This window comes from Plecotus auritus (genome assembly GCF_963455305.1).
Source record: "Plecotus auritus genome assembly, chromosome: X".
Classification (NCBI taxonomy): Eukaryota; Metazoa; Chordata; class Mammalia; order Chiroptera; family Vespertilionidae; genus Plecotus; species Plecotus auritus.
Genome location: NC_137784.1, coordinates 16881116 through 16901553, shown reverse-complemented (window position 1 = coordinate 16901553; position 20438 = coordinate 16881116). Strand labels below are relative to the sequence as shown.

Sequence of the window (20438 nt, the reverse complement as noted above, 5' to 3'; positions counted from 1 at the left end):
TCTCACAATCCAGGACTGCTGGCTCCCAACTGCTCGCCTGCCTGCCTTCCTGATTGCCCCTAACCGCTTCTGCCTGCCAGCCTGATCACCCCCTAACCACTCCCCTGACAGCCTGATTGGTGCCTAACTGCTCCCCTGTCAGCCTGATTGCCCCTAACTGCCCTCCCCTGCAGGCCTGGTCACCCCTAACTGTCCTCCCCTGCAGGCTTGATCACCCCCAACTGCCCTCCCTTGCAGGCCTGGTCCCTCCCAACTGCCCTCCCCTGCTGGCCATCTTGTGGTGGCCATCTTGTGTCCACATGGGGGCAGCCATCTTTGACCACATGGGGGCAGCCATATTGTGTGTTGGAGTGACAGTCAATTTGCACATTACTCTTTTATTAGATAGGATAGAGGCCTGGTGCACAGGTAGGGGCTGGCTGGTTTGCCCTGAAGAGTGTCCCGGATCAGGGTGAGGGTTCCCTTGGGGCATGGGGCGGCCTGGGCAAGGGGACTGTGGTGATTTGCAGGCTGGTCACGCCTCCCGGCGACCCAAGTGGAGGCCCTGGTATCTGGGATTTATTTATCTTCTACAATTGAAACTTTGTAGCCTGGAGCAGAGCCAAGCCTTCTGCTCGCTCCGTGGCGGCAGCCATTTCTGTTGGGATTCATTTATCTTCTATAATTGAAACTTTGTAGCCTTAAGCAGAGGCCAAGGCAGGCCAGGGCTGCAGAAGCTTGGCTTCCTCCATCGCCGGGGGCAACCCTAGCCTCCTGCTCTCTCCAGCTCCGTGGCTGCCACCATTTTTGTTGGGATTTATTTATCTTCTATCATTGAAACTTTGTGGCATTGAATAGAGGCCTGGGCCGGCAAGGGCAGGCGGAAAGCTTGGCTTCCTCCATTGCCGGGGAAACCCAAGCCTCCCTCCTGCTCTCTCTGTGGCCGCAGCCATCTTGGTTGGGTTAATTTGCATATTCACTCCTGATTGGATGGTGGGCGTGGCTTATGGGTGTAGCAGATGTACGGTCAATTTGCATATTACTCTTTTATTAGATAGGACAGTGGTCGGCAAACTCATTAGTCAACAGAGCCAAATATCAACAGTACAACGAATGAAATTTCTTTTGAGAGCCAAAATTTTTTAAACTTCTTCTAATGCCACTTCTTCAAAATAGACTCGCCCAGGCCATGGTATTTTGTGGAAGAGCCACACTCAAGGGGCCAAAGAGCCGCATGTGGCTCACGAGCCGCAGTTTGCCAACCACTGAGATAGGATATGTATGTAGGTAGGTAGGTATTTATTCATATCAAATAGTGTATGAAAGGCACCTGAACACTACTAGAGACATTTCTCCTTATGAATGACACTGTGATAAGTACTAACTTGATGACATCTTAAAGTTATCACACTTAGACTGTTCTCAAAGGCAAACCATATCTACCATTTAAGGAAAAAACAATTTTCTTTTAATTTTATCCTCAAAATAAACAATTGGAGAAGAGGCTAAGAAAAATAAGAGGATGAAGAACTGAAGGCACTAAGTTTATTGTTTCCAGAAGCACACAATGTACAAATCCATGAATTTATGAAGTTCCAAGTTAAAAACAATTCACAAAAGTATATAAAACAGGTAATTTTATCAAAATATCTCACCTTGTTTCCCAATTTAAATACTTCTTCCAGATTGGTGCTATTGGTATTTATCATTATTGAATCTGTATCTCCATAAATAACTTCAAGATTCATCTAATGAAAAGCAAGAATTATAAAAATTAACAACTAAAACAAGGTGACCATTATGCATAATGAAACTAGAGATTTTCCATATTATAGAAATCACACATTCCAAGGATTTTTCCAAAGGTTATATTTACTCTTACCCATATTGTGAGGAGTGTACAAATGAAGATTAAGCCCCAATATATCAGAAAGGTGAACACTGCCACACTAAAACAGCTCCTTAATTTTCTTAAAACAGATATTACAATGGCAGGGGAAGTGTCTAGTTTCAATGGAAACAAAATGTGTAACTGAATAATACAAAGGAGGATAAGAGACTAGGAAAGGAGGACTATATTTACTCACTGTACCACAAGCTTAGTGGTCATGGCAATTTATGGAACAGAAACATAATAGGATTTTAAAATTCAGAGGCACAAATCCATATTAAATTCTTAACAGTTTCAAACAGTATTTAGTAGAACACGAAGAGTGCCAAAAAAATCAATCATAGCAAACAACACTAGAGCACATACAGTACAAAGGCCAGGAAGTAAACTCTAATTAGCACTGTTACTAATTTGCTTGAAACACTCACATATAGGCTTCAAGCAGCGGCTAGATCATATCAGTGTTAGTAAAAGAAAAAAGCTATAATCCATTAGGAAGGATTATAAATGTAAACCAGACATCCTAAGGAGCCATTTCTAGTCTGTTTGGGTTGCAATTTTCCTTGAATACAAAAATGTCACTAAGTATGATGTTTAAGAGTTGTTATATGATGAAAATGCTCAGCATTACCTTCTGTACCATCTCTTTCGTATGCATCAATATCTAAATGAAACAGAAAGTCAGGGTTAATGCATTATATAATTGCAAAAACATAAAATATAAACACATAGATAAGTAGCCCGATGATGTTATTTTCATAAATTTTTAAAGCTCTTGGTCATTTTCTAACTATAATTCTCAAAATAACAATATCAACATAATCTAAAAATAAATTTGCCTCTATGTTGATTCTTAGAGATATGTAAAAAGATCTGTTGTAAAGATCAATGTAAACTCTATGAAAGCAGATCTATGTAACGATCTCTCTTTTACACACATAATAAAAATACAGTAAGTCCTCACTTAACATCATGGGGTGAAATGACATACAGTAGGTCCTTGGGTTATGTTCGAGATCTGTTCCTATGGCGTGATTTTCGCCGTAAGTTGGAATCCACCTACATAAGCACCTACGTCACTCACATGGAGCACATATACAGCAGTAATGAAGTGAAACAGTTAAAAAAATTTAAAAGAAAGATATCAATTCCTGACCTTTACTTGTGGTAAATAAATAATAAAAAACATAAAGCACATATGTACATATGTCGAAATGACAGAACTTTTTTTTTTTAAATAAATAAATGGGAGATGGCGACGTAACCACAAAACGACTTACGTCGACGTAACCCGAGGACTGCCTGTATAAGAAAACCAATTTTACCATAGGCCAGTGGTCGGCAAACTCATTAGTCAACAGAGCCAAATATCAACAGTACAACAATTGAAATTTCTTTTGAGAGCCGAAAACCGACTTCTGCGCAAGGGCCACGAAGTTTCAATCGCACTGTACGTGTGCGCCTACACGTGGTATTTTGTGGAAGAGCCACACTCAAGGGGCCAAAGAGCCGCATGTGGCTCACGAGCCACAGTTTGCTGTCCACTGCCATAGGCTAATTAACATAAACAAGAGTTAAGTTCCTATGGTCACAAAAACATCACCAAACTTGTAAATCAACACCCAAACACTTCTAACGGTAAACACTGAAATAAAGATGAGTTACACATACATTTAAGGAAGATGAATAAAAACAAAAAAATTCTTTTCCATCGGCCTATTCCAGCTTAGGGTCACCATTGGCTAGAGCCTATCCTGGCAGCTCAGGGCACAAGGTGGGCACCCACCCTGGACAGGACGCCTTTCCATCGCAGTGTGCGCTCACACTCACACTCACTCAGACTGGGACAATGCAGAGACGCCAGTTCACCAAACATGCACATCTTTGGGATGTGGGAGGAAACTGGACAAAACCAACACAGACATGGGAGAACATGCAAACGCCACACAGACAGTGGCCCCAACTGGGAAGATTTTTTTCTCATCAATGTTATAATAAAAACGACAAAATGACATTATTCAAGAACTGACTGTATCCTTTTATAATATGGCAAAAAGGCAAACTATTCTCATTACTAATATTTAAATAGAACTGCGTGGCTGAAAAAAATCGTGACAAAGGATTTCAAATCTGCCAATTCTTACTCATAGTATTCAGGATCTTAAAAAGTAAAAGCAAAATATATATAAAATACATAATAGATTTAAATTTATTCTCTACACTAAATTTCTTGAAGGCAGAAAGCAGACCTTCTCTATAGGCCCGGAAGCTAGCATAGTGCCTAGTACAGAAGTGGAGCTCAATAAACATTCAGTGAATGAAGACAATCATATAGATAATATCTGTAGAAAGGTCTGTCCCAAGGCCTGTATAGCTGTAAGATTAGACACATGTAAGTTATAATGTGGATATATACCAAAACAGATATAAATTATCAGGGACCAGAAGTAACACATATTTAATAAATTTTGCTTGGTGTGTTGGGTGCATGGTGCAGTGTGCAGATGATGTTTTATTGAGTTGTACACTTGAAATTTGTCTAGTTTTTGTGAATCAATGTCACCCCAATAAATTAAAAAATAAAATAAAATAAAGAAAATATATCATACCATGTGGAAAAAAAAAAGTAATATAACATTACGAGCACTCAGAATGTGTGTGTGGCGGGGGAAGATACTCTACTACAAGCATCTCGTGTATTTTCTCATGTTATTCTTCAAGGTCCCCAAGAAGTAACCACCATTAATATCCCCATTTGTTAGATGCAAAAAAAAAAGAGGAGATAATTTGTCCCAGTAAGTAACAGAGCAAGGATAAGAACCCAGGTACCCTGACTCCAGAATATGGGGCCTTGGTCATTCCAGGCTATTTTCTCTTCACTACCGCCCATTTTTTCAAAGCATTGGTTTAAACCAGAAGTCACTTTTCTAATGGGCCAGTTAGAAAAATAAATATAAGTGAACTAAGTCTATCTATCCACAATAGTCCTCACTGTCAACTAAGCTCAAACCTCATATAATTTCTGTAGTTCTTGTTCTTCATATTACAGAGCCCTATAAATCCTGACCTTAGAATATCTTTTCTATATCTACCCATTACTTTCCATTTCCATTGCACCCCCCCCTCCATTACTGTCTCCCAATTATGTTCATTCATTGTCCTACTAGTGGCCCGGTGCACAAAATTCATGCACGGGGTGGGGAGGGGGGTGTCCCTCAGCCCGGCCTGCACCCTCTCCAATCTGGGACCCCTTGGGGGATGTCCGACTGCCAGTTTAGGCCCAATCCCACAGGGACCGCTGGCTCCTAACTGCTCACCTGCCTGCCTACCTGATCGCTGGCCTGCTTGCCCCCAACTGCCCCCTCTGCCGCCCTTCTCACCCCAACTGCCCCCCACCCGCCAGCCTGATCACCCCCAACTGTACCCCTCCTGCTGGCCTGCTCACCCCCAACTACCCCCCTGCCAGCCTACTCGCCCCCAAGTCCCCCCCCACCAGCCTGCTCACCCCCAGCTGGCCCCCCTTGCCGGCCTGCTTGCCCCCAACTGCCCCCCTCACTGGCCTGATCACCCCCAACTGCCCACCCCTCCTGATTGCCCCTAACCGTCTCTGCCTCAGCCCCGCCACCATGGCTTTGTCCAAAAGGACATCCAGAAGGTCTCCCTGTCTAATTAGCATATTAACCTTTTATTAGTATAGATGTTCTTAGGAAAGGAAGCTCTTCCCCTGCCCTAGGGGTAGTTGTAATACTGATTAGGCTAACCAGTGGTTTTAATAATGGCTGTACAGTGGAATCATCTGGGAATCTTTTTAAAAAAATACCAGTAACTGGTGCCAACAATGTTTCTAAACAGCTCTCAAGATGATTCTTATGTTGCAAGTGGGGTTAAGGACCACTGGCCCAAGATAATCATGGTAATGCCATCCTGGAAACAGTTTTCAGTCCACTCCCCAACTAGACCACAAGCTCCTAGTGCAGTGGTCGGCAAACTGCAGCTCTGCTGACTAATGAGTTTGCCGACCACTGACCTAGACTCTCGATTCCAATCATTACAGGCTGTTGTTGTTCCTTGTGATTAAGCCCCTATCCCAGTGGTCAGCAAACTCATTAGTCAGCAGAGCGGCAAACCGTGGCTCGCGAGTCACAGTTTGCCAACCACTGTCCTAGTGGTCAGAGGACATGTTTGTGCCTAACACCAGACTTCACATGTAATAGGCATGTAAGAATGTTTGCTAGCTGGGCCAGTGTGACTCAGTGGTTGAGTGTCAACCTATGAACCTGAAGGTCACAGTTCAATAGAGCCCAGGTTGCAGGCTTGATCCCCACGAGGGGGCGTGCAGGAGGCAGCCAACCAATGATTCTCATCATTGTTTCTATTCCTCTCTCCCTACCCCTTCCTCTCTCTGAAATCAATAAAAACATTTTTTTAAAAAAGATTGTTTGCTAGTTGATTGGTAGGTCTCACAGTAATCCCAATTACTTTTCTACTAGACATTAAAATTCACTTGACTCAGAAAAAAACATTCACTCTCCTCCACTTCATCTTCATTTTTTAACATTTAAATTACAGGGAAAGCATTGGGGGAAAAGGGCAATAATGAGATCCACCTGAGTCAAGTTAATCACAGTGAGGACAGAACTACTTATCATGAGTTCTCTTCATCCTCTGCTCCTTCCACCCTGCTAGGCTTAGCTTTCCTCATCACCAGGGACAATTCCACAAAGTAACTGTTATGTACCAAGTAAAATACCTCAGGAATAATCCGCCAACCTTTCACTGCAACTCTGCATAAGCAGTAACCAATTGCTTCTACTCTTCCTTGATGCCATGAACCAAACCATCACCCACCCCACTCTGTCCTGCCAACAACTCACAACCATTTTCACTCGCAATCTGAGGGCTGCTACCCAAATGGCTTTCTCTGTACTGGCAGAAACCTCTTGGTGGATGTTTTTCCACAGAAATGGTAGAAAACTAACCACTGCTTTTCTTTTTTCACCTAACACTTTACCTTAGAGCTTATTCCATACCCACACATAAAGAGCTGCCTTATTCCTTTTTAATGACTACATAGTATTCCATTGTATGAACCAATCATGATTTAATTTGTGCTCTATTACTGAACATGTATGTTATTTCTAATCTTTACCTTTATAACCACACTTCAACAAGTAATCCTCACACGTGTAGAACCTGCCAATATGCCAGTAACAAGATAAACTCCTACAAGAAGACTTATTGGGTTAACGGTTATATATTTAAAAATTTTTGATAAATATAGTCAAATAGCTCTCCACAGAGGTTGTACTAATTTCTGTGGATAGTTTTAATCACCATCTTTCCAGTGAATCTCAACAGCAGCTAAAGACAATGCTGTCTTCAAATTCAAGGTCCTCTCTACAGCTTGTCAATTCTTCAGTCCATCCTAGGCCAGACAACCCACAACCAGGCTGACTGCTGCTTCTTGTGTTTCTTCACTAAGCAGCTCTAGATGGTGGCTACCACAGTGCCCTATCCAGTCCAAATGCTAATGAGCAGGATCACCACAAAGCTGCCCTCAATTCAAACTCCTCACTGGGGAAGGCCCAGCTGTTGGGTAGCCAGTGGACTACCAACATCTCAAGATCTAGCAGAGGGCCTAATACACGGTAGCTATTAATGAATATTTGCAGAATGCCAAATATATAATTCTAAGGGGTAGGCGGTATTATAAGCCCCATTTTACAGAGGAGGAAAATTGGGCCCTGCAATTTTGCCCGAAGTAATAGAGCAAGTCAAGAACTCGATCTCCTAGCTGGATCTCATGTTTCTTTTTCTTTTCACTGTGTCTCACTGCCTTGTTAAAAAAAGCCTACACCACATGAATTTTCTGGAAGGCAACAATCAAAAACATGCATTACAGATATTTTCCCCATTAAGGAAATGCATTTTACAAAAAATCCACAGGTATTCAGAAAGGTCTACTAGACACAAGGTAGGGTGACTGCAAGATGACCGGTCATAAGTTCACTTTAAAGTGACAAGCCTAATATTAAAGCTACCCATTCTGACAGAAAATCATTTTGTAAGTGCTAACAGCTAGAAAACAGGGCTACAAAGGCTTGCTAAATTCATTAATAAGGCAGTCTGCAGTTATCTGATTTCACAGCAACACCTGCATATTTATCTACTCATTACCAATTGGATGATGGAATTTTTCAAGCACATTTCAAAAATCTGCCAAATTCAAGTGTAAAAAAATAAACTTTGTGGTTAATTTTTCCCTTAACAAAGTACAGCTGTTGAGAATAATTGTTCAAGATCTTACCCTGTAATGTCAACTGCAGCAGAACAAAGAGTATTTAATTAGCAAATCTATCCAGTAATTCAACACCTATTATATAAAATGCCTTCGTGATTTTATTCAGGATAATTTGCTAAGAGGGTTATTACTGACATTCAGATGGAATTTAAAATTCCTACGCAAGTCGAGTCATAATAGCAGTAATGATCTCCCCAATCAGGAGATTCGGTGTCACACAAGGCTCTCTTGCAATGCAGCAGCCGATTTCCTGACTTCTTAATTCTTGGGCTCAGCTCAGTGAGAGCCCTTCATGCCGATATTTCAGTCAGCAATACATCTTTAATGGGACTCTATTAAAATAACTAGAACAAAAATGACTTTTTTTTTGGTTAAAAAGAATGACAGCACTGCCATCATATCAATCATTGCAGGCTTTGCAGAACAGCGCTGTTAGGGGAAAAGAGGAGGGGGAAACAGGAAAGGAGTGGGGCTGGGAAAGCAATAAATAATTAAAATAATACGAAAAGGTGTTTTAACCCCAACCTGAGGCTCTGAAGCCTGGTGAAGGGTGATGGGGACTAAAAAGGAAATGGAAATATATTTCAAAAAAAGGTTTCCTAAAGAAAATAATTTTTTCAGGAATACACCCACAATGTGGTTTACTAAGCAGAAGGAGCATGTTTGTTCCTGGATTAACAGCAGTGACCTAAGAACAACTACCACAGAGGTGTATATTTACAGGTTCCCCTAACAAGACCAGGAGAAAGCTGAGGTTTCATTTTTTGTTAGGACAGAAAGTGGTGTCTTATAATGCATTCAAAAGTTATAAAATGTTTCTAGGTGCTATTACAGACGAAAACAGTATTTATTAATACTAACTGAGAGAGAAAACACTAACTTGCCACAGTTTCAAGCTCCTATTCCAAAAGCACATGTCTATTATAGTGATATCTACCATTAAGAAACCCACTTCAGTATATGATGCAGCTAAACACAACAGAAATCCTACTGGCTAAGCATGATGGGTAAGGTCAAATCTGCACAAATAATGTATGAATAGAATGACAACTGAAATCTCTATGGCTTTAGAGTTCTTCTGTTACTGATGACAAAATTAGAAACAAACTGGAAAGTTTTTTTTATAATACATTAGCATAATAGGGGTAGCAAATGAATGGTTTTGAAGGATAGGGAAGAGAGACGTATTAGAAATATAAATATTATGATTTTTGGTAATCCAACCATTATCTAAGCTTTCCCTTCTCCCAATTTCAGCAGTTTCCAAGCAGGACTCAGTGTTACTCACTTCTCCCACCTGGCAAACATTTATTTCATCCTCATTATATTAGACTAGTGGCCCGGTGCATGAAATTTGTACATGGGGGGGGGGGGGTGTCCCTCAGCCCGGCCTGCACCCTCTCCAATCTGGGACCCCACAGGGGATGTGTGACTGCTGGTTGTGGGATCGGGCCTAAACCAGCAGTTGGATATCCCTCTTGCAATCCAGGACTGCTGGCTCCTAACTGCTCACCTGCCTGCCTGCCTGACTGTCCCTAACCACTCTGCCTGCTTGCCTGCTTGCAGTCTGCCCCCCCACCGGCCTGATCGCCAACTGCCCCCCTGCCAGCCTGCTCGCCCCCAACTGCCCCTGCCAGCCTGCTTGTCCCCAACTGCCTCCCCCACCGGCCTGATCACCCCCAACTGCCCTCCCCTCCTGGCCTGATCACCCCTAACCACCCCTGCCTCAGCCCGGCACCATGGCTTTGTCTGGAAGGACGTCCAGAAGGTCTCCCGGAAGGTCTTCTGGTCTAATTAGCATATCAGCCTTTTATTAGTATAGATTACCTTTTCCCTATTTTCCTGAAGTGTGTGTCTTCTGTATGAGATGCTCAAGGAGCAGGACTATGGATTTAATAAGCACCCTACTTTCTGTCTCCACCCCTTTAAGATTCCCATGACACAGGGTACCTTACTGCCCTTAAACCTTACTTTTCCCTTCTTTAAATTTGGGATTTTATGCTACCTACCACCTAGTTCCCTGAGCTAGGTGGGAATACAAAAAACTTTACACTGAAAACATGCTTTGCAAAGATAAAACACTATACAAATGTAAGTTTAAAAATAAGTCAGGGGTCTGAAAGCTGAGTACTGCCAATTACTAGCTAAGTGATTTGCGAACAAGCTGGCTTCCCTCCCTCTCTAGGTCTTAGCATCCTCATTTATAAAATGAAGAGGTTGAGATTCCTCCCAGATCCAAAAATCTAAGAACCCAAGTTGAACCTGTAGAAATATCTCTTCTTTATATCTGGTTGTTTTGCATTCCAACCACATTCATTTCTTTAATATTAGGCAAAGGGGGCATTAATATGTCCAACACAGATAATTAGCACTACAAGAACATATTTCCATATTCTAGATTGCTTTTGAGGACTATGTGGTTGCAAAGTAACTAGAAAAAGGTAAGCGCTCACAAGTTTTCTGCATACATCTTTATGCACTTAGTATAAAGTGGGTAAGTGTATTTACAGTACATAAAAACATCCAACACCTTCTGTTAAGTTCTTCCCCCGGCCCCCGCCCAGGAAAATATATACACATCTGCATATACAGGGTGTCCCCAAAAATGTATACACACTTTAACAGCTAATAGCTCAATTTTTAAAATGAAATGTTTTTTATGTATGTATGTATTTTTGTTAATCCTCACCCGAGGATATTCCCCCCCCCACCTTTTTTTAGAGAGTGGAAGGGAAGGGGGAGAGACAGAGAAAGAACATCTATGTGAGAGAGACACATCGATTGGTTGCCTCCTGCATGTGCCCTGACCAGGTCTGGGGCTCGAGCCTGCAACCGAGGTATGTGCCCTTGACCAGAATCAAACTCAAAACCCATCAGTCTGCAGGCCGATGCTCTATCCACTGAGCCAAACCAGCTAGGGCTAAAAATGAAATGTAATTTTAAAAGCACTGCCTTTATAATTCTTCAAAGTGTGTGTATACATTTTTGGGGGACACCCTATATATATATCAGGGTTTCTCAACATCAACACTATTAATGTTTTAGGTCAGATAATTCTTTGTCATGAGAGGCTGTTCCTGGCCTCTACCTATTAGATGCCAGTAGCATGCATGTGGGCACAGACGTGCACAGATATACACACTCTCCAGTTGTGACAACCAAAATTGTCTTCAGATATTGCCAAATGTTTCGTGGAGGGGAAATTGCCCCTGGTTGAGAATCAGTGATATTACACTGATGACTCAACATTTTCTCTCTCCGGGCCCATACTCAATTGTCTGTCCCATAAGCATTCATTCTAAACCCCACCTATCACCTCCAAAACTGCAACCAGCTCCAAACATGACAAATGGCCTCTTCAAAAGCCTTCAACTAAAACAAAGGGCTGACTTTCAGTCTGATCCAATGAGCTAACAAGTCTCACTGTAGCTTTCCAGTGTGGCGCCCCCCACTTCCCCACACCACCAATATGCTATCTCTCTTCTGGGCCCTCACCGCTCTTAGCCTACCACCTGCCTCCAGCATTACTACCTCCCAAGCCATTCTTCACACTTTCCCAGTGTTCTTTCTAAAATGTACTCTTTGGAATGAAATTCAACCCCCTTAGTTTGACCCAAGATCTGTTTGAGGTCCACCTCATCTTCTAATGCTTCCCACATTCATTCTTCAATCCAGCCTTCCTGAAAGATTTTGATTTCATTGAACAAGCCATCCTCTATTCTTGCTTCTGTACTTCTGTACTTTTCACATGCTGTAACCAGCTTTAGGGTCTTGTTGTTCTGGGGATGCACTTATCAATGCATGGCTTTGCTCTTCTCAAACTGGACCCTAGGGGCTAAAAGTGTGGGTTCAGAAGTTAGGCTGTGTAATTGTTAATTTTATCTACCAACTTGGCTAGGCCATGATACGCAGATATGTGGTCAAACACCAGTCTACGTGTTGCTGTGAAGCTATTTTTTTTAAATATATGATTGGCATTTAAATCAGTAGACTTTGAGCAGAAAAGATTATCCACCATAATGTGGGTAGGCCTCATCCAATCAGTTGAAGGCCTTGAGAGAAAAAGACTGAGATTTGCAGACTGACTTCGGGCTCAAGCTGAGACATCAACTCATATCCCATATGTTTGGGTCACCAGGCTGCCAACCTGCCCAGCAGATTTCAGACTTTCCAGTACCTACAATCACATGAGCCAATTCCTTAAAATTTCTCTCTCCCTCCCTTTACACACACACACACACACACACACACACACGCGCGCAGCGCGCGCGCACACACACACACACACACACACACACACTATGGGTTCTGTTTCTATGGAGAACCCCAACTACGACAGGCTGCCTGAGTTCAAAGCCTAAAAGTATTGCTTATCCACTACGTGACACTGGGCATGCAATACAATCACCAGCCTCCAATTCCTTGACTATAAAATGGAGATAATAGCTGCAGCTTCCTTACAATAGGGCTACTGTGAGCACTAAATGCAAGCACATATGTAAATACTTCTACTACATAAGAATTCAGTAAATGTTAGGTATTATTATTACCTAACATCTACTTATTTCACAAAGAACTTCATACCATCAAAAAAGCCTCTCCGGCCTCCTTGACCCAATGATATTACTAAAAGTATGTTAGTCCAATGCATGTTAGTCCAATGCCCCAAAGGACTGTGTGTATACTGCAGCACACCAGTCTATTATAAAAGGTAAGATTGAGAGACTACAAGCAAATGAGAAGCAAAGATCGCGTCTTAGCCATTAAGCCTAATACAATGTCTGACACATAGTAGTAATTCAATAAGTATTTCTTTTTTTTTCTTTTTTTTTAATATATTTTATTGATATTTTACAGAGAGGAAGGGAGAGGGATAGAGAGCTAGAAACATCGATGAGAGAGAAACATCGATCAGCTGCCTCCTGCACACCTCCCACTGGGGATGTGCCCGCAACCAAGGTACATGCCCTTGACCGGAATCGAACCCGGGACCCTTGAGTCCGCAGGCCGACGCTCTATCCACTGAGCCAAACCGGTTTCGGCTCAATAAGTATTTCTTTATTAGACTCTAGTAAAAGTAGGCAAACCCCAAGTGGTCCAGTTTGAGAAGAGCAAAGCCATGCATTGATAAGTGCATCCCCAGAATAACAAGACCCTAAAGCTGGTTACAGAATGTGGCAATTAAACCCACACACTGTATGCATTTAAATGCTATCTCTTTCCATGCAAGAAATGGAGTGAATCAGTTTTAATCCCACTTTCGAACACAACACATGCTAAATAAACAAATATTCACTCAAGAGAAATGAATTTCTACCCCAATGATAAAGACCCATTAATTATAAACTTGACTAAAAGTGTACCTCTCCCATACAACTCTTGTTTCCAGATAAACTGATTTTGTTTTAAATCCTTTATTTACAACCCAGACCTTCTGGTAGCTCATGTGTAAAGAATATAAAACACGTTGAATAAACAAAGCTTTCTGAAAGGTTTCTCCTCCCCAACAGACACATTTAATGAAATTTATGAGTCTCTTTCAATTACTGCCCCACAATTTGACAGGGCTCTAATTTTCATCTAAAAACTTAAAATACCATAAACTATGGCTTTGAACATGTGAAAGGAAAAGTGAACTTCTTTGTCTTTTAATTTCTTGCCCTGAAATATTTATTCATCTTGTGGATTTTTTAAAACCCACTTTATATTTTTACTTTGAAAAAAACTGTTTTCATCTTTAAAGAAATCTTCCTTGCACAACATTCTTATTCTCTATGCCTCCTCTTCTCCCACCTCCAATTTAGAAACTCGCATCTCACACGTTTCACTTGAACTTACATGCATTATTGCCGCACTTGGGATTATGTCTGACACAGGACCTGGAGAGCTTGTAGAGCTGGCTTTAAAACACACTTGAGCCAAATATACTCACTGACACAAAAGTTCAAGTAGGAGCCTACACTCTTAAATATTAAATTCCCAGAAAGAAAAAAAAAAATCCCCGACACCAAGATGAAAACTAGAGCAGAGCCCTGACTGGTTTGGCTCAGTGGATAGAGCGTTGGCCTGTGGACTGAAAGGTCCCAGGTTCGATTCCAGTCAAGGGCATGTACCTTGGTTGCGGGCACATCCCCTGTGGGAGGTGTGCAGGAGGCAGCTGATCGATGTTTCTTTCCCATTGATGTTTCTAACTCTCTATCCCTCTCATTTCCTCTCTGTAAAAAATCAATAAAATATATTTTTTTAAAAAAAGAAAAGAAAACTAGAGCAGATATTTACCCAAGGTCAAGAAATATGAAAATCCCTCCAACTCTAAGGAAAACTGTGAATGTGTGCCTATGCATTTTTGTAGGAAGAAGATTCACATATTTCACCAAATTTAAAATTTTTATGTGTTAAAATGTAAGTACCAGTGCAGATGCTCCAATTAGCCATAAAAATAGTGCTTTAGGAATTCTTAGAATTCTCGTAACATCCATGAGACTAGAAACACCCCTGCCCAAAGGTCTTCGCCTCTTGCTTTGGTGTTCGGTGTCTGGCCCCTACTGTGTATTTTCCCTCATGGAAAAGCATGTACGTGTCAAAAGGCTCGGAGATTTGGTTCCGACTCCTAGAATAACTCTTCTGGGGGGCTAATTAAGACATGGCAAAAGTATGTCCGTGCTTTAGTGAACATCAGCACTCAGGCAAGTTTCACACAACCTGATTAAAATTGACTCAAAGTGTCTTACTTCAGTAATCACTTAGACAGAATGAATTTTACATTAGTGGGATCAAGCATGCACCAGGCCTCAGTGGAAATGAAAAGGGCTTATAGTAATAGGATTTATAAATCCACCCATTAGGTTAATGGCTAAATGATTTACATGTAACATTCTCCCCCACTCCACCTTCCTTCACCCTTTAACTCAGTAAAAACTATGCTTGGCATTTTCCACTGCAGTGCCTTACTCAAAGGAAATAGCCTTTCTATTTTGGGACATTCTAATTTCTAATAATGGCTTGGGTAGCTACCATTAACTCTTTCAAAGCACAAATAATTGACTAATAAATTGAAGTAGTCTATACGGCCTAAAAGTGCTTAGTTGATCATAATTGTCTATTCGAGAAGAAGGCGTCAGGCTGCTATGCTCAGATAATGAAGTTGAGCAATTCCGAAGCACTGCAATCAAGATAATACAACTAAAAAGAGCATTAGCATTTTCTAGAATCTGGAACATTTTCTTTGTAACTGAGGTCATGGGAAAATCTAACTAGAAAAGTTGGAGTTCTTGGTCCCCACTAGTGGCAGGTTTAACAGGTCACTGCTTGTCATTACTAAGCACCTGGCCTGAAGCTCAACCCTAGAAGACAACTCACTGGTGGTCTGAAAGACAGCCTGGAGTTGGAGAGTGACCAAGGTGTTGCTGTCACCATTCTGATGGAAGCATTTTTGGTTTCTGGAAAGCTCCGTTTTAGGACTGGTGATAAGATAGTCAGGGTGATATTCATCATTACCCTCAGCTCTGAGGGAGGTCCAAAGAGGGAGAACTTTTTAAATCCAACACCTCAGGGGCAACTCCCTTGCTAAGTAACAGAGCTAAATACTAAAGTCTGTTCTATAATGACCATACTGTCTTCATGACCTCCTACAGCAACTTTATTTCTTATTAAACAGTGTTCTGGCCCGGCCGGCATGGCTCAGTGGTTGAGCGTCGACCGATGAGCCAGGAGGTCACAGTTCAATTCCCAGTTGGGGCACGTGCCCAGATGATCCCCAGTGTGGGGCATGCAGGAGACAGCTAATCAACGATTCTCTCTCATCACTGATATTTATATCTCTCCCGCTCCTTTCCTCTCTGAAATCAATAAAAATATATTAAAAAAATAAAATGGTATCCCTTGACACCCTTTTTATTAGAAGTTCAAAAAACAGATTCTGTAAGCTAGCTAGGTATGATTAAAAAATAGAGGGTTCCCGGTTTTTAAAAAATCTTCAGAAAGATGGTCTTGTTTTAGGGAAATGTAATTGTGTTCACCTGTCCAGATACATGTGTTGTAGACACGTGTTCAGGCATGCCTCTAGAATGCCTCTCCATGTTTGAGGATCAATCAAATAATGTATGCCCATTTATCAATCACTTCTTCTCCTGTCTCATCATCTTCTGGGAAGAATCCAGAGAAATTTCAAAAGAAACAGATAAATGCCAAGTTGAGGAAAGTCATTTAGGATGTAGGTGCAGAACATGGAGAAGACAAACAAAATAGAGGCCCCTGAGGTGGGAGTTAAAGTTCATTGAAGCAAACTGTACATGGGGGAAAGTGAGCTACAGGAAATAACAGAAAAAGGTGGGTAGGGGAAGAGTGTGAAGATCCAAAGGAGAGAGGGAAAACTCTCAATGGCAATTAAAGAAAATTAAGTTTAAAAAAAAAGTTTTGCAATGAGAAGAAAATAAAAAGTATGGCTGAGATGAGAATGCCCAGGAAAGCAGGGAGAAATGCAGGAGAGGCCCTATAAACCACAGGAAGGACTTTAAACTGGGGAGTGACAATCAGACTGACAGTTTAAAGAGGTCTCTCTGGTTATAAAACATGTAGAGAATACATGTGGCAGGAGCAGCATCCAGGGGGAAGTGATAAGGCTTGAACAGTGTAGTAGTCATTGCACTGGAGACAGAGAATCACAGGTATTTAGGAAGTGCAATCTACCGGACTTATGACTGGCTGGATTTGGGGCATGAGGAAGAGATAGGTGTCAAATATGAGACCCATGGCCCTGGCCAGTGTACTCAGCAGTTAAGAGTGTAGGCCTGTGGCCATAACTGGTTTGGCTCAGTGGATAGAGCGCCGGCCTGTGGACTGAAGGGTCCCAGGTTCAATTCTGGTCAAGGGCATGTACCTTGGTTGCGGGCACATCTCCAGTGAGGAGTGTGCAGGGGGCAGCTGATCGATGTTTCTCTCTCATCAATGTTTCTAACTCTCTATCCCTCTCCCTTCTTCTCTGTAAAAAAATCAATAAAATATTTTTTTTTTTTAAAAAAAGAGTGTAGGCCTGTGCACCAAAGGGTCATGGGTTTGATTCTCAGTCAAGGGCTCATACCTGGGTTGCAGGTTTGATCCCCGGACCGACCCTCATCAGGGCGCATGCAGGAGACAACCAATCAATGTGTCTCTCTCACATCAATGTTTCTCTCGCCCCCCCTCCCTTCCGTTCACTCTCTCTCTAAAAAGCAATGGAAAAAATATCCTTGGTAAGGATTAAAAAAAAAATCCTGGCTTAACAACTGGATAGGTAGACAGTGCTGTCACTCATTGAGACAGGGAATCCAGGAAGGGGAACAGGTTGGGGAGCAGAACCAGCTGGGCAGTTTTGGAGTTGATGAATATGTTATGTCTATGGACACCTAAATGAAGACCACAGGGAGGCAGGTGGAAGCTGAGGTGCTCAATGGATGGGATGTGGGGCTTTAAGGGGTATAGGAATTCCAATGGTCAACAGAGATGCAATATATGACTAAATCAAAGCAATGTCAGCATGCAGACAATAACAGATCCCATTGAAACAGATGGCAAAGCTCATGAAGGGGCAGCAGGAGAAAGGGAAATGAGGCAAACTGGCACCCACACCACGGTAATGGTGCTCCCTGGGTCTCCTGATAGTTCATTCCTCCTCCAGCACCTCCCTTTCCCTTTCAGCTATCAGATCTCCATTCTTTCTGTCACAATTTGCAGGTGTCATACAAACCAGTGACCACGGGCAAATCTGATTGCAGGCTGCCACAGTCAGACAGCCAGGCACCACACACTGACCTTTAAGGAGAAAGATCCCAACAGGTGGCTAGCGCCTAATACAAATAATTGTATTAAGCCTCCCAACAAGGTCAAAAAGGGGAGCACCTTGCCTTTTCATGAGCAACAAAAACAGCTACAGGCCGTGGCTCAACAAACAGCAAGCAGAACCTCTGCAGTGGCTCCCCTCCTCGAGGCAGTGATGGGCTCAACAGGAAGACTAAACATCAATCAAGTCACTTCACAAGTAAAGAGCCTCCTATAGCTCCAACCTAACCATCATTTTCCTGCCTCTCTTCTGCATTTGGGAGGGGGGAGGACGTTCTTTTTTTATGTCAAGTTGGGTGTCATTTATTAGCAGTTCCAATTTATACTTATCCGATTAAACCAAAAGTTAACAATGGGGGAAGAGTTCCTCTCAGTTTCCAAAGAATATTCTTCACATCCTTCAAAAGAAATTACCTAAATTATAGGTGATTAAATCAATTGCCTTTGCCACTAATTCACTTTGATACCATCAAATGCCACGGTTCTCATGGACCTTTGACCTCAGAGCAGGCCACTGTTTTGACAGGATAGGCAGCTGTAGCTCAGGGGGTGGGAGGAGCCTATGCAACCTCCTGAAAGACAACGGCCTCATCCTGACCCAGAAATTCCACTGGGTGGTAAGAAGCCAGGAGTCCTGCAACCTGTGGTAGGACCCCATGTGCTGATCTACAGCCTTTCTCCCTGCTCTTTATATACAAAAAATGATCTTCCTTCCCTCTGCACACAACCTCCTCTGCTCCCACCATCTTAAACTTTGTGACTGCAAATGGCGTGGCTGGGAGGAGCCACACACCACTGGCATGTCGGTACCCAGAGAAAGAATCCAAGCAGTAGATCGGATTCCTGTCAGCTGCAAAAGAGCCAGCACTTCAGCTGCTTCTCATTTTTCATTTTTAAATGGCAGGATAGGCTCAAGGGCATAGTGGCCTGCCCCACGAGACTAAAGATTAAAAAAGATAAAACCGAAACCCTTCAGGATAAACAGACTCACACAAGATTTTGAACCGAACAAACGCTTTAGAAAAGATGTATAGTATTTTACAAATCAGTTGAGAGTGTTTCTTTTAGTGACGTGCTGAGGGGAAAGTTATTATGAGACAATAACAAATCAAACTAACTACAAATCAGTTCTTAGTCAATGGGACTAACACATAATTCTCCTACTTTTAATCTGGAAAAAAAACTTATTTTCAGAACTCTGAACCCAGAGCATGAACATATTGGGATGTGCTACCAATGACAAAGTTACTACTTGATCAGTCCCCAAAAACAAAAAAGCATATACAATTAAATATAACTCACTAAAATGTAGAGTATGGTTAGAAAGAACTTACCTACGCAGAATACAAAATGTGTTTTCTTTTTTTCCCCTCTACCACCACCAGATCATTCTCGACTAATTCTTAGAAGATGAAGACCAACTTGGATTTTGATGTATAAACTGCTTTTGACGATATTTCATTTTAAACAGATAAACACTTTTAAAAAAATGCAAGCTGAAGACACCCTTTTGAGAAACTAAGAAAACAGATGTGGAAGCCATTTGTTTAGATGAAGAGGAATTTTCGCTTTTATAGGAATACAATGATTCATGAAGAGGAAAAAAGTCTGTCATCAAGTTTACTTCAATAGATACTCTTGGGTCTGAGGCAGCTTTCTAAATATGGCCACTGCTTTTCTTCACATCTCATCTCTCCTGAAATATCTCAAACTACCACTAAACAAACATTACTTTTATTGTATTTGCTCTTTTACATTTTCTGCTTAGTTAATATATTGTGCCAGAAAAAAACTCACAACTCTGGTACTACAGCATTACATACTTGGCTTTTATTTTTTAGGAGGCTGGATGAAATACCTTCTGCTTTAGTGATTTATCAAAAACAAGCCATCTTGAGAGTATTAAAACATTAACAATACAAGAAACTCTGACAATAAGTTCAGAAATAACAGCTCTCCTTAACCCCAAAGGAGGTGAAATAAAAGAATAGTGAAATTTTCCCAAGAACTGCTAGCAAAGAGGAAAATCTCCCTTTTTGGTTTGTCTTTTTAATAGAGATACCAAGAAGAACTAAAATGGGAAAAGAAAAGGGGCGGGGCACTGGATTCAACCTAGGGAAATGGCTTAAGAAATTCTCTGCTTCCCTCCTGTGCCCCAGGACCATCTTTTCCATCCTCTCTTCCTCGCCCATAGCCTGCTCCCCACTCAGTGGCTCAGTCTACAGGCCATTCTCTGGGTTAAGAGGCGCAAGGCCTGCAGGGATATACCTTCCATGCTCCTCCACCTCCTCAAGAAAAGGACAAGGCAAAATGACCAATGTTCCTCAAATTTTTTTGTTTAATAAACAAACAAACAAAGCCCCCTCACAATTCCCTATCCCTTAAGAGTCTGCTATGATCCCTATTAAGCATCAGAAAAAAAGAAATTATCTCTTTTCTGCAATATCCCCA

The 20438-nt window shown here is 41.8% G+C and overlaps 1 protein-coding gene across 1 annotated transcript in view; it reads right to left on the bottom strand.

The window, feature by feature from the left end:
• Positions 1-20438, bottom strand: part of POLA1 (DNA polymerase alpha 1, catalytic subunit) — a 319132-nt gene that overhangs the window by 201017 nt on the left and 97677 nt on the right. Inside the window, exons 27-28 of the mRNA XM_080652141.1 lie at positions 2502-2534; positions 1635-1727 (exon numbers count right to left, since the gene is read on the bottom strand). Of these exons, the coding sequence (XP_080508267.1) occupies positions 1635-1727; positions 2502-2534 (126 nt within the window). The remainder of the gene's footprint in view (positions 1-1634; positions 1728-2501; positions 2535-20438) is intronic.